The sequence below is a fragment of the Berghia stephanieae genome, chromosome 2 (genome assembly GCF_034508935.2).
Source record: "Berghia stephanieae isolate SIO BIC M18660-M18661 chromosome 2, UCSD_Bste_1.3, whole genome shotgun sequence".
NCBI lineage: Eukaryota > Metazoa > Mollusca > Gastropoda > Nudibranchia > Aeolidiidae > Berghia > Berghia stephanieae.
Genome location: NC_088361.1, coordinates 106,159,355 through 106,174,528, shown reverse-complemented (window position 1 = coordinate 106,174,528; position 15,174 = coordinate 106,159,355). Strand labels below are relative to the sequence as shown.

Genomic DNA, 15,174 nt, shown 5'->3' with positions numbered 1-15,174 from the left:
AACGATATTCTTGTGGTGTCGAGCTTCTGACATAAGTATCTCAGTGCACTTCTTTTCTTCACCACTCTCTTTCATGGCAATTACTTCAGAATGAGGAACTAACAATTGATTTAGAAACTTAAAAAATAATATGTATTTCTAATTTTGCAAATATGACCATTTTGTCAAACTGCATGAAAATGTCTTAGATTGAATATATATATATGTATATCACCCAAAGGTCAGTTGAGAGAAGAACGTTTTATTCATTAAAAATGTTTGATATGATCTTGTACTTTTCAGGAAAGCGGTTTTGTCATTATGTCAAATGACAAAGGAGAGCCAGTTCTTGAAAAGCAGTCATCCTCCCTCTCTGCTGCAGCCAATGAAAATCTTTTACCTTCCGGTGACATTCTTGTCTCTCCAGAGACAAAAGAGTTCTTGGAGAAAGCTGAAGATGGAACTTTAGGTACCCCCATTCATTCTAACCCTTCTACTAATCAATCTGTTGTGTCTAAATCAGTTTGTGAAATTTCCAATGATACACCTGTGCTTGCTAGTCCTGACAATGAACCTGAATATGTCGAAAATTCAAAAGTACCAATGAAAAGGTCCAATTCAAATATTGAAACTGCAAATAATACACAAGGAGACACTCTCAAAGTTGAAGTTAATAAAACTTTGGAACCTCATGATGATATTGTCATGGCTAGCAAATACAGCTTGCATGAATCTGATGTTGTAACTGACCTCACTGGGCATGCAGTAGTTGTAGATGCCTGTGATGATAGCAATTTGAAACCCAATAATGAGCCTTCTTTGCAATCTACTGTTGGCAAAAAGCTAAAGTCTAGTCTAGATTCAGATGATGCTGATGAATTTTTTGATGCTGTTTCCACACCTTCCTTTTCTTCTCGAGGGAATGCAACTGAGAGAGATATCGGAAGAATGAATGTAGTAAATGATTGCAAATCACCAGTTTTTGATTTTGAGAAGGTTGAAGGTTCTGGCAGTGTTGATGCAGTGAAGGAAGATAGTGACAAGATCAGTAAAGATGGAAACACTGTTGAAGGTTCTGGCAGTGTTGATGCAGTGAAGTGAAGATATGGCAGAGTCAGTTAAGACGGAAACATTTGAAGGCTATGAGCATGTTGATGCAGTGAATGGAAGATAGTGACAAGTTAGTAATATGGAAACTGATGAAGGTTCTTGTGCAGTGTTACTGCATTGAAGGAAGATAGTGAAAGATCAGTAAAGATGGAAACACCTGTTGAAAGGTTTCTGGCAGTGTTGATGCAGTGAAGGAAGATAGTGACAAGATCAGTAAAGATGGAAACACTGTTGTAGGTTCTGGCGTGTTGATGCAGTGAAGGAAGATAGTGACAAGATCAGTAAAGATGGAAACACTGTTGAAGGTTCTGGCAGTGTTGATGTCGTGAAGGAAGATAGTGACAAGATCAGTAAAGATGGAAACACTGTTGAAGGTTCTGGCAGTGTTGATGCAGATTGCAAGGAGGACACTGAGAATGACTCCTGCATGACATTATCCGATGCTACTACATCTGAGAGCCACACTGAAGATGAAGCTATTCCTGGGAATGACAAAAATGTAGTCAAAGGTAGTGGTGTAGAGAAAACTGAACTGGAAAGCCTAAATGATTTTGATGGTTCAATGGACGGACAAGGCGATTGTAAAAATTGTCAGAACACAAATCTAAATGGCAAAGAATCTCAAAATGATAAAATAGAGAGGTGTGATCAAAGTGACAATGTTAATTCTGATGATGTTGATGTAGTGTTGCATTCACCTACAGATAACATAATCGTGAAAGAAAAAGATTCATCTGAAATTTGTGATCAACACCAAGATGAAGAACTTAAAACAGATGAAAGGACAATTGAAGCATCTTATGTTGATGTAGATAACAAGATTAGTAAAAATGAAATGATTTCAATGGGTCCTGGAAACATTGATGTGGTCAAGGATGATGATAACATTAGTAAAAATGAAAACATTGATGTTGATTTTGTTAGTAATTATGATGGTGATGAAAAAGGAGACAGGGTCAGTAAAGATGAATATACTGTTGTAGATTCTGGTAGTGCTGATTGTGATGAAGAAAAAAATAAGAATAGCAATGATGAAAATGCTGTTGTATTTCCTGAAGTTGTTAATGTCGGGAAGGATGATGACAAATGTGACATAGATGGAAAAACTGTTTTAGATTCTGGTAGTGTTGATGGTGATGAAGAAAAAGATAAGAATAATAACGAAGACAGTGCTGTTTTAGCTGGAAGTATTGATGGCAGCAAAGATGATGATGATGAAATCGGTGAAGATGGAAATACGGTTGAATATTCTCGTTCTGTTGATAAAGATGAAGAAGGTGTTGAAAAGTTAAGTAAAGATGATCATGCGGTTGTAGATTCTGGAAGTGTTGAGGACGATGATATCAGAACCAGTAAAGATGAAAACCGTATTGAAGCTCTGGTAAGTATTGATGGAGATGAGAATATCAGTAAAAATCTTGATGGTGGAAAAGAAGTTAGTGAAATAATAAGAGGAGATGAAAGCATAATTGTAACCTCTGGCATCGGTTTTGTTGTAAATGAGGGAAAAAATGACATGCTGAGTGAAGATGTAAATACATTAAAAGCTTCTGCTAGTGTTCGTGGAGATAAAGAAGAAGATGACAAGATCAATAATGATGAAAAAATTATTGACGTTTCAGGTGATGTTAATGTAGGCAAAGAAGACCATGACAAAATTAGTAAAGATAAAAATGCTAATGAATCTATTGATAAAGTTGAAGATAAACTTGAAATCACTGTCGTAAGCTATGGTAGAGTTGAAGGTGAAGAAGATGATGGTAAGATCAGTGAAGATGGAAACACTGTTGTAGGTTCTGGCAGTGTTGATGCAGTGAAGGAAGATAGTGACAAGATCAGTAAAGATGGAAACACTGTTGAAGGTTCTGGCAGTGTTGATGCAGTGAATGAAGATAGTGACAAGATCAGTAAAGATGGAAACACTGTTGAAGGTTCTGGCAGTGTTGATGCAGTGAAGGAAGATAGTGACAAGATCAGTAAAGATGGAAACACTGTTGAAGGTTCTGGCAGTGTTGATGCAGTGAAGGAAGATAGTGACGAGATTAGTAAAGATAGAAACTCTGTTGATGGTTCTGGCAGTGTTGATGCAGTGAAGGAAGATAGTGACAAGATCAGTGAAGATGGAAACACATATGAAGGTTCTGGCAGTGTTGATGCAGTGAAGGAGGATAATGACAAGATCAGTGAAGATGGAAACACATATGAAGGTTCTGGCAGTGGTGACACATTGAAGGAAGATGACAAGATAAGTAAAGATGAAAACACTGTTGAAGGGTCTGGTGGTGTTGTTGCAGTCAAGAAAGATGATAGTAAGATTGGTACCGATGGAAACCCTGTCGTGAGTTCTGGCAGTTTTGATGCAGTCAAGGAAGATGACAAGTTCAGTAAAGATGGAAACATTTTTTCAGATTCTGATGATGTTGATAGAGACAAGCTATTAAAGAATGCTTGTGAAGAAAACGATTTGACCTTAGAAAAGAAGGATGATAAGGAAAGTCAACCTGCCAAAACATCATATTCACGGTGCCTGTCTGATTCATCTGATGGGGCAGTTCTCATGGATGACTATGATCTTGATGACATCATTGAAGGACTTGATTTGGATGGTGGTGATAATGACGATGGTAATGGTGAAACCAGCTTAAGTTTAAATGATAAAGATGACTTAAATAGGCCGAGCCTCTCTGATGGGAAATTATTAGATTTAGGAGCAACTTGTCAAGAAGATTGCATCGAAACAACAGAAGCTTCAACAGAACCTTCATTAGATATCGGTGGATCAGAAGATAAAGAGGATTGTGCCACATCTTGGTCCTTATCAGTCGTGAATGATATTTTTGATAGCAATAAAGATTTTAGTGAAAATGCGGAAGCCTCTCATGTGGAAACCTCTCATGTTGATGAGGAAAAAGATTGTATAAAGGGGAAAATGGGCAAATCGGAATCTCACAGCTCTCTCGAGCCAGAAGATTTGGAGGGTGCTTTGGACAAAAAGATGAAGAAAAAGAGCAAAAACAAATCAAAGAGATTTAAATTGTTTAAAAAGGTCTTCAACTAATAGCCTTTTCTTTTGGCTGTAAATTTTCACTGATAATATCTGTTTGAGGACATTGTCTTATAACAAAAATATTTAGAAAATGTATTTATTCATAATCATTAGATATTTAAGGAATCCTATAGTCTATATTGACTACTCCTGTAAATATAAAACATTCCTTTAGATACTACTTCTTCCACGTTCCTGTGAACAAACTGGTTCATGCTGTGAATGTTTTATTTTCTTCTTCGTGGTATTTTTAATTCTTTTTTGATTCACAAATGTACTTATTCATAATCAAATAAAAAGAATTATAGTTGATTGTAAATTTGTGATTGTGATAAAGGTTTAAAACTCTAATTATGGTGCTGAATAGTTTGAAAAACTTATATTTGTGTTAACTCATCTTTGAGAGATATGATTGAACAGTAATTGCTTGAATTGTGATATCAATTTTATGTGCTAATATCAATTCTCTTATCACTGTATATTCTTTTTAAACAGAGGATTCACTAATATTATTTTACTCACTATTTTAATGTTATATATTGATATTAATCAGTACGTATTTGTGCCATTTTCAATGATGTTAACAAATTCCAGCATGGAATTGGATTGTTTTCTCCAGTTTTGTTTCTCTATTGTCTTTTGCGATATGTTGATGATTTTATGCCATGACCTTGTGACACCTTTTTTTCTTCCTTTTTTTAAATCCGAAAAAAATTATTGTACATATATTTTAAATTCTATTTCGTTTGCTGTTGAGATTTGTAAACAAAAAAAAAGTCATTAACCAAAGACATATTTTTGCACATTATACAAAATTAATTTTTTAAAAATTGAGATCTGTTGTTTTTGTTCAACACATTCCAAAATTTTAATTTGTTCTGAGCATTGTCATAAGTATTTTGATGTAATCCACTGTTGTATTAATTGTTCAATGTTAATGAGAATGTTTGTTAAATTACTTTCAGTATGTGTGGTAGCATTTATGCATATTGAAATGATTTTTGAAAGGATATTACAAATAGCAATTTCTATACTCACTGGAAAAAAACCAATAAGTCATGAATTGTAAGCTTCAATTTATTAAACGAAGACAGATAATGTGGACATTTCGGATTTCCCCTTTATCAACAAAACACGATGAATGAAACACTAAGGATGAATGAGAGATGTGAGAATGTGTTTCTCACATCTCTCATATATCTGTCTTCCTTCAATGAATTGAAGCTTACATTTCATTACTTATCGTTATTTTTTTCCATTGAGCTTTAAGCAGCAACATTTTCTATACCCACTGGATGATATTTAATCAAGCTAAATGTAATGTTTTATGTCATTGGTTTTTCTTTTCTGTCTAAAAATAAATGAAAAAGTTGAGGAGGGGGGGGGGGGGGGGGGTAAGGTTGCATCTCTGTTACAGATACCAGATGTTTTCATTGGGCAAGAATATTATTAAGTTCCTCTTTGGACAACATGGGTGATTCCTGTTGACTGTAGATGTTTGATGGATAATTAAATATATTCCTTCATGGAATGCCTACACAACAGTGCTGCTGGGAATGGCGTAATTAAAACAAAACTATGAAGGGTTTGGCTTTTTAAATTTTACTAAAGTGTCTTTCAGTGGACATATCCTTATTTATAACTTTAGCCAGATTTTGGTTGGGTCATTGATTGATTTTAGGTCTTGTAAATTTTCAATTTAAGCATAATGTTTTTTCTTTGAATCAGTTTATCGTGTTATATCGGTCTCAATATATCTCACATTCTCACAGAGTGAGTTAACGTAACCATAGAAAGCATCCATTCCTTTGGTTATAGTAACCTCGTTAATTCATTATTATGTCATCATTTATTATGTATCACAAATGAATTGTGATTCTAACTGTACATATTTCAGGTGGTCACAAAAAACTCGCCGCTTTTTGTATCTCTGAGACTTTTTATTGGATTTCTTTCTTATTCAAAATACAAATAAAACAAATCCTTATACGTAGACTCACACTGCACATTTTATGAATATGAGTTGAGAAACAAAAAAAGAAACAGTGATTTTTCAAAACCGTGTTCAGAAAAGTACAATATCAGAGAAAAATGACCCAACATTGCAGAGAGTATAATGATGATGTTCTTAACATTTGTTGCCATTTTTAGCAAACATTATGTCACCATAAACATTATTTTCATCATAATTCTCCTCATCATGTAATAATAAATCGTCTATATAGCACACTCGCAATGCCTATTTTGGTCCAACGATTACAAAGTTAGCACATTAAGTCATCCATAGCACTGCTGTCCTCTTTAATGACCCAACATAGTCTCTTTTTCCAACTTGAAATGCCGCTGTCCTCTTTAATGACCCAACATAGTCTCTTTTTCCAACTTGAAATGTCGCTGTCCTCTTTAATGACCCAACATAGTCTCTTTTTCCAACTTGAAATGCACTTCTGAATTTCCTTAATTGTTTTCTCCTCCTACCATAAAATAATTCTTTCTCTCAAGGTTTCTTCTGTGAATGCAGATCTTTGTCCTCTATAAACCTTCTCGGTCAAAGAATTCCAAATTGCGTAATCCATGGATTCAGGCCGGGTGGTTGAGGTGGCCAGTTACCTTTCTCTATGAAATAAAAATTCTTACTTCGAAGAAAAGCTTGCGTTCTTTTGCTTGTATGGGATATAGCACCATCTTGGTGAAAAATGAAATTATCAGCATAGAGTTTCCCAGGCATAGCAAGGAGTGACTTCTTTAGAAATTACAACACGCAAATGCGACAATAAGTTGAGTCATCTTTTCGATATCAACATTTTTAGGTGGTGTTAAAAGATTTTATATTATTCAAAAACCGTTAATCATGATATTTTGCAATTCTAATAATAAAGAATAGTTATAATAGTAATAGAGATTTGAAAAAGATATCTTTATAGCTTTTTACAAAATAAATAGTGGAAAGTTTTTTTGTGACCCTCTGATATATCGTATATATGTATGTTTATTAATTAAAAAATATTCTGGTTATATATGAATTTGATCCTTAGAATTGGTAAGATCTAAAATGATGAATATTCATTTCAAGACCAAAATGTTATTCATATTTTGCCTAGTGTTACAAGAAATTCGTAGGATTTTTGGCTTCAGATCTACAATAGCAATAAAACTTGTAGAAAAGGAAAAAGCTTATGCCAGAGCACATGTATCTAGAAATTTTAAGTGTCATTTAACCTACTAAGAGCAAATTATTTAGAGTTACACTGAGGACTGTTTTTCCTCCATGAAAACCACAGATTTTAAAGATTTTCAATAGACAGATATAGGCATATGATGTGTATTATTTCATCCAGAATGTTAAGCGCATGTGTGTAATTGTCCAAGAGACCTTTAATTAGATGACTGTGTTTGATTGGTATAATATGTATTTTAAAAAAATTGCCATAACCTTTGTTTGCTCTCTTGTTTGCTTGTCGGAATGGACCCCAGTATGTGTATTTTGTCATCAAATGAATTGCTTGAAAAAGATTTCTTTCTGTAGGACAAAAATAATAATACTCTCGTCTGTATATAGATATGACTCGCTTGAACAGAACATTTTGGTACACTATTTAAATCATTTTATATTCGTAACATTTTCTGAAAAAAAAAAAAAAAATCTTTCACGCAAATTAGGGAAAGAATGCAGTCAACAATAGCATCGTTAAGAGTTTTTTTATTTGAAATTATGATGATTACAAAATGTACTCCTATGTGGATGTATTTTGTATGAAATTGTTGTTGAAATTTAAACATTCCAATATTAAACTGAAATTACATAAATTTGCTTTTCTAAAGTAGTATATAAAGACATTATGTTAATAGTTTGATTGACAGATTGGGAAAAATGGCAAGACATAACCACCAATTAATTCTGTCACGTGCTTTATCTCACAACCTTTTCTATACCCAATGCAATGTTATTTCGTTAATGCTTTTAATGTGATATTTATTGTGTTCAGAAAATAGTTCTCACACCTTATAATTTTGTTGAGAGCTGATGCATAATAATGTTTATTCTTTTTACCCTTTTTTTCTTTTGAGGATTATTGTTGTCTGAAATAAATTTTGTAATTTTATATAATAGGATAAAAGTTAAAGAAAATATTACAGTCCAGGGTCAAATTGTCATCATAATCAGTGGTTTTGATATGAAGATCAAAATGTGTTGTTTAATTTTTTTTCTCTAAAATCCAACGAAGTGCCATAATAATCAAAACAGAAAACGCAGTTACCTATTTTTGATCAATGTCAGAAGTTTGTTTTGTGGATGCTTTAATTTTGAATACAAAATGTATTTTTTGGCTTTGAAATGGTACATTTATCTGGAAATCCATAGAAGTTTTTGTCTTTATAAAGGATTATCCTTTTTTATTTTTATTACTTGCATAAATATACTTATACTTATCATCATGATCATCATCATCATCATTATTATTATTATTATTATTATTATTATTATTATTATTATTATTATTATTATTATTATTATTATTATTATTATTATTATTATTATTGTATATTTTATTTTCAAATTAATTGAGAGATATCAGAATGCATATTCATTTTATCCATCCATTTCTTGCCAAACTGTTTCTTAAGCATATTTTCATTCAAGAATTTGGAATACTACTGATTGGAAAGGGAAGGGGGTGGGGGGAATTAACATTTTTTTTTAAACAGCTTGAATAAATATCTTTAAATTATATATCTATATAATCTTTTGACAGTATATAATGTTTCAATTATTTTTGGGAATAAATTATTTATAAAATCAAAATCAGTCCCTGTTTTTTTTTAGTCCTTTACAAATGATGGATGAGTTTGGCATGAATGACGTCACCATAAGATTATGACACAATTTGACCCTGCAGCTTATGTCACAATTTTTTGGTGTGGCAGGAATGGAATGCTCTTCATGATTTCTTCTCTGTTCTGTCTTTTATATATATTTTTTCAATATATTTTTTATCTGTTTGTTGTTGTTTATTTTTTTCTTCTTTTTTTTTTTGCTAAGGAACACATACTGTAAGTTAAGGGCAAGTGAGCATTTACTTCTTGAAAGCACATTTGATTAATTTTATTTTATTTGCAATCTTGAACCACACAATCATCAAGAGTTCTTGTTACGAATTCTCACCCTTTTCATTAAAATATTAAAATGTCTTTTTTTATGAATTATTTCCCGATGGAATCTATATAAAAAGATCTTTGCGTATCAATTTCTAATGACATTAGAATAGAAGAAAGCTATAGAGAATGGGAAGTTCTTTACAAAAATAGAGGAGGTAATATTATTTTACACTGTTGTAATGAGTTACGTCAGGAATCATGATGGAAAAATTGAAAATTTATAAACACATTCACCCCTTCCCCTCCAACTTTTAATTTAAAATATGTATGTGTGACTTTATTAATTCCAATGTCTCTTTGAGTTTACCTATGCATCTTACTTTACTTCTTTCATTTCTTTTGGTCTTTAATTGGTCTTTTTTCATTGCAATATAGGGGAAATTGTTAGTGATGTGTAAAGAATTTTATTGAAACACCAATGTTATAAATGATGTGCTGGAAATAAGGTGACAAATTATCAAGATATATTATGATTTTCAAGACCCTTGAATACTGTTTGAAGATTGTAATGTCAATACACGTGTTATTGCTGTAGACGGACTATATTAAATTGTGAACCATTAATGTATGCTCACTTGCTCTCATCTTGTGGTCTCTTGCCAGTCATGTATTTAGTGTAGAAAGAAAATGAGGACTGTTCCCCATATATTCAACAATTACATACATACATATTAACTCAGGATTTTAATGTTGAACATCGAGATGCAGATCCTTGTGGATCAGATAGTTAAATCTTGTTTTCATCTCTATCCCTAACTCTCTTATTACCTTTCATTTGGCTGTCTGTGTGTCTTTGTCCTGAAATAAGACAATCATAGCTCTTTCTGGAATCTTTCACTGGGAAAGTCTAATGTACCTTTTTATTTAGAAGGGGAGGGAGGATGGAGGGTAAGGGTCGATAGTTTTAAAAAAATCACCCTCCTGCCACGATTTTGTTAGTATTGATATATATCGCAATGAAATGAGTTTGGCCCTCGTGTCAGGGGTCCTTTGTCAGGCTTTGGATGGGACTTAGGAGTGTTCTCATACCGGACATATCTTCCCCTGGTTTTTGTTGAATGTGTTCCCCTGATCTTTTTACTAGGACGCTTATTAAAGCTCTAAAATATTTACATGTCCCCTCCCAATCATCCACTGTTGATAACGAAACATTTAACACTAATAAGTCCAATGTTTTCATAAATTCAGTTTATCTCCACTTAAACATTTTAATGAAAATCTTTGCCACACGTTTTAAAATTGTAGTCATTCACATCATTTTTTGACTGGTTTCTCTGTGAAAGTCGTGTTGGTATTCACGACTGATATTTTGCTAATACAAAAAAATACCCCAAAAAAACCCCAGGAAATTTAATGGGTAAAAGAGACATAGTAATATTGTCTGAGTTTATGTTTTTGAGGCAACTATGTTGCACTGTATTGTATTTATTTAATTGACATAGCACTTACAAATGAGGTAACTAAGTTTCAAAGACTGGGGTAACAGAAACTTAGCTCTTATCAACTTATCTCTCTGAAGATTAGATTTGAAGTGTAAGCTTTTTATATAAAATTTATCTAAATTACTGCATAATTTGTTTTGAATTTCATTTTCAACAAATCACTATGCCAGGTTGGTGCTGAAATTTTTCTAAAACTGAACTAATTTTCAGAGAAGAGATAAGAGCAATGCCCATAGATGATCTCAAACTAAGTACTCTGATAGTGTGCTCTTGGAATCTACATCTGTTTCCTATTTGAACTAATTCCTCGTTGTCCTACTTTTTCCTCAAGTTCTTTTACTTGTACCTCTAGAATGTTTTTACCATCCAATTTCCTTCCTTTTTACTGGCGCTGATATGACCTAAATGTGTTGCAAGCGCCGTAAAACGCTTAAAAACAGACAAAACATAGGAGGTTGCATGAAATGTATATTGCTTGATTATCAAGAAAAATAGAATAAAGCAACTTTTTAAAAAATTGTAAAATTGTCATTTTATGTTTTCAGATGATAAGATAAGAGGCTTTGTCAAGGAACGTGAAGCATTACATAAAGAGGTGAGAATTCTACCAGGATGTTAAATCTAAATGTTTGTTTATTACCGTAGTCTTTCTCATAATGTAGCTGATAATAAAGCTATATGATTGCTACAAAAGAGAAAATTGTTAAAAGTTGTTAGATTATTTAATGATTCATTCAAAGTTCTTATGAATATGTTAATAAATCCAAACAAATCAAAAGGCGCTATAAGAGTAAGAATTGTATTTTGAATACGATAAGAAAATAAATATGATTTTTGCCGTTTGAAAAATATTGGTTTCTGTTATCAATAAGCAGTGTTTAGCATTTTAAGTTTTCTTATTTTTTTTCTGCTGGAATTGGAATGGTCTGAGTGATTTCTTAACAAGTTTCATTTAGCTGTGCCACTTGATTTTTGTCATTTTTGAGTGAGTAAGTGATTTCTATTTTGATTCCACCCTTTTATGAAATAAGTTGGTCTCATTTGAAGATGCAGTTGAAGAAAATACATCTTGCTTCATATTTATATTTACCCATTTGATATACACACCCCCCCCCCCTCCCTCCTGCCCCTGCAAAACTTTTAAAACCTTAAAATTACTGATAATTTCCTTATAATCTAGATCAAGAATTTGAAGAGTGAGTTAGAAGACCAGCAATATCAAGCTAAAAAGGGCGAATATTCTTCCAATGCTCCGCATGCAAATGGTCCAGACATGCAACTATATGAGATACAACGTAAGTTTTTATTCTTCAAACTTTTATGATGATCATTATGACTCAAAAAAAAAGTAATTTCAGGAGATAACTGATGGTAGTTGTATAGGAAATTATGATCACATTCAAATAATGCTTTATGATCTAATCTCTTCAGACATGTGTGCATTGGCTGTGGCCATAAACTCAAATATGATATGAGAGGACTGAAACTGGATTCTATGTTTCATGAATGATGAAAAAAAAATAATAAAAAAATACACGGGTTCTTTAAAATTTATAGACAGTCCATCAAAATACTTACATCACATCCAGTATTAGAAGTAAGTTAATGGTTTGTTCCAAACATTTAGATATTTGAAAAAATAAGCATGCAAGCTTTAAAACATTTTTGTTAGTTTGAGGAAATGAATGGAGAATTGTTGATGACATTTCTAAGAACAAATTCCAGATTTTTATGAAGAGAACTGATACAGGTGAGAACTAATTTTGTATTCTCAGGCGAATCTGAGCGTGAAAAAGGTAAATAAAAGCATGAAGTTTCACAAATGCTTATGGTAATGACGGTGTTTGTGATGATGAAAGAAACAGGAGAAAAGTTTATGTCAATATTTTTATGAATGCCAGCATTTGCAGCATGAATGGGTTATTATAATCTGTATAAAATGGGGAGAGGGCACACGGTAGCTAAGTTGGTAGAACTGTCGCTTTACATGCAAAGGGTCAGAGATTGATCTCGGGTGTGGTCGAGATTTTTTACTCATCCACTGTCCACCTAGCAGTGTTTTGGTAGCTAGATGTGTAAGCTTTGGCAGAAAATACTGTGCGATAGACTAGTGTCCTATCCAAAGAGTAGCAAGCAATAGCTATTGTCTGTTTCACGTTATAGAAACTGAAATAAACCTTGGCTTTTTGGGTTGTAGAAAGCAGACTAAGATACTTGTCTGGTGTAGACCCCTTCAGTCAAATAGGGTCAATTTCTCATGTTCTGGGAAAAAAAAGTACTGTCCAAAGAGTATATGAAACTGTACATAAGCATGGAAGGGAGGGGGGAGAGGAGGATAGCAGTATGAATACCGGTGGTGTAGTCATCAAAATCTGCTACTGATGGTTGCAAAGTCCTACTTATGAAATTAATGGCCAAGGATGACATTTTCTTTTCTCCTGCTTATTTTTTCTTTCTTTATCACGTCACATACCTTACCATCCACAATGTTTCTCTCTTTCTTAAAATTTTTTAAAAAAACTCTAAATTAGATATATTTCATATTTCTCGTCTATTATAATCTTTGTAAAGGAGTGTTTCACGTAATATGACTTTTCCATCATTGAGGTATTTTGTTTGAACCTGAATGAATTTTGCAAAAACTTGAAGCTCTGACACATAGATAACAAAACAAAACAAAAGAAGATGGAGCGAATTGTAGCTCAGATTTGTTTTACGCATAGACAAATATTAGCAATATTTTAAGTCTCCTAATAAACTAAAATATGGAGAAATGATGAATAAAATTTTTGAATAATGTGATGAATATGGGGTTATATCAGATTCTATGATTCATTCATCAATTGTCTATACTTTAATATTCCCTGAGCCTGCATATAGCGGGGTTTGCATTTTCTTAATTATTATTACTGTCCGTGGAAGGGAAATTTTGAATTGTTCACACCAATTGACTGTGTCAAAAAAGGATTTGAAAATAACAATTAATTAGATCTAATAAGATCACTGCTGGCAAACACAACACTTACATTTACATCTGGTTCGGAAACATTTTCACTATTGACGTCGCTGAGAACTGAGCCCAATTCTTTTTACCGTATATTTGGAAGCAGCACAAAAAAAACTCCCGTTTCCTTAAATCTTTACCCGCGAACTGATCTACCCAGACGATTTTGATATGATATTTGATACAGTAGACAGGTGAAGACGCACGTACCTACAATATGCAACATTGGAATCTTAAGGTCAACGGTAAACGTCCATAGAGACAGCGAGGCCATATTCATTCATTCATTCAATTAATTTTCATCATCGTTTGAGCTTGTTAAGTTCAGGTTTAAATGAAAGAACATCATCTTGGCAAAGGTTTTTTTTTACCTTGGAAGCACACTTTACTCTTTACTTCTGTTTAACAGCAGTAGATGAAATTGCTTAGTATATGTGTTGAGTGATGATACCAATGCGAGTTGCATGTCGGTGTGTGGATTAGATCAGTTTATACAGTTCTTTTTCTGCCCATTATTTTGTCTTATCCTGTCTGAGTGGATCAAGCGTTAATAGGACATGTTGACAATACTAGTTACCTTCTGGATAAGACATGATTTGGTCTTTCATGCCATATCAGAATATCAATTTTATTTTTACAGTTTTGTTAAAGATAATATTTTCCGCTATTACTTTCTTTCATAAATTATCTTATTTTTTCTGTATTTTTATGAAAATTATTTTCCCCAATGAGATAATATTTTCCTCTATTACTTTCTTTCATAAATTATCTTATTTTTTCTGTATTTTTATGAAAATTATTTTCCCCAATGAGGCCTTCTTTCATTATGACATAGCCACAGATATATTAAACTAAAAATCAATGTCAAATTTTCTTTTCCACGAACCGGTCCCCTCTGTCGCCCTAATGTTTTATCTTCACAACAGTTCATTAGTGGGGTGAATAGGCAAAGTCAGTGTGATGAAATGTTCAATCAGAAATAAGACATCCTTAACTAAATTGGAAAAGAAAAATACTGTTGTTTGTGGAATCTTCAAAATTGAAGTTACAGACTTGAAAGAAAGATGATGATGATGATGATGATGATGAAGAAGAAGAAGAAGAAGAAGAAGAAGAAGAAGAAGAAGAAGAAGAAGAAGAAGAAGAAAGAGAAGAAGAAGAAGAAGAAGAAGAAGAAGAGAAGAAGAAGAAGAAGAAGAAGAAGAAGAAGAAGAGAGAAGAAGAAGAAGAAGAAGAAGAAGAAGAAGAAGAAGAAGAGAGAAGAAGAAGAAGAAGAAGAAGAAGAAGAAAGAAGAAGAAGAAGAAAAGAGGAAAGAAGAAGAAGAAAAGAAGAAGAAGAAGAAGAAGAAGAAGAAGAAGAAGAAGAAGAAGAGAAGAAGAAGAAGAAGAAGAAGAAGAAAAGAAGAAGAAGAAGAAGAAGAAGAAGAAGAAGAAGA

At 32.8% G+C, this 15,174-nt stretch overlaps 2 protein-coding genes across 2 annotated transcripts in view; both read left to right on the top strand.

The window, feature by feature from the left end:
* Nucleotides 1-7,013, top strand: part of LOC144966158 (uncharacterized) — a 29,682-nt gene extending 22,669 nt beyond the window's left edge. The window contains exons 7-8 of the mRNA XM_078902285.1: nucleotides 283-1,051; nucleotides 1,395-7,013. Coding sequence (XP_078758411.1) covers nucleotides 283-1,051; nucleotides 1,395-4,147 — 3,522 coding nt within the window. The 3' untranslated portion in view covers nucleotides 4,148-7,013. The remainder of the gene's footprint in view (nucleotides 1-282; nucleotides 1,052-1,394) is intronic.
* A 3,884-nt stretch (nucleotides 7,014-10,897) lies between these two features.
* Nucleotides 10,898-15,174, top strand: part of LOC144964082 (leucine-rich repeat flightless-interacting protein 2-like) — an 8,872-nt gene continuing 4,595 nt past the window's right edge. Inside the window, exons 1-3 of the mRNA XM_078898021.1 lie at nucleotides 10,898-10,904; nucleotides 11,280-11,329; nucleotides 11,915-12,029. Coding sequence (XP_078754147.1) covers nucleotides 10,898-10,904; nucleotides 11,280-11,329; nucleotides 11,915-12,029 — 172 coding nt within the window. The remainder of the gene's footprint in view (nucleotides 10,905-11,279; nucleotides 11,330-11,914; nucleotides 12,030-15,174) is intronic.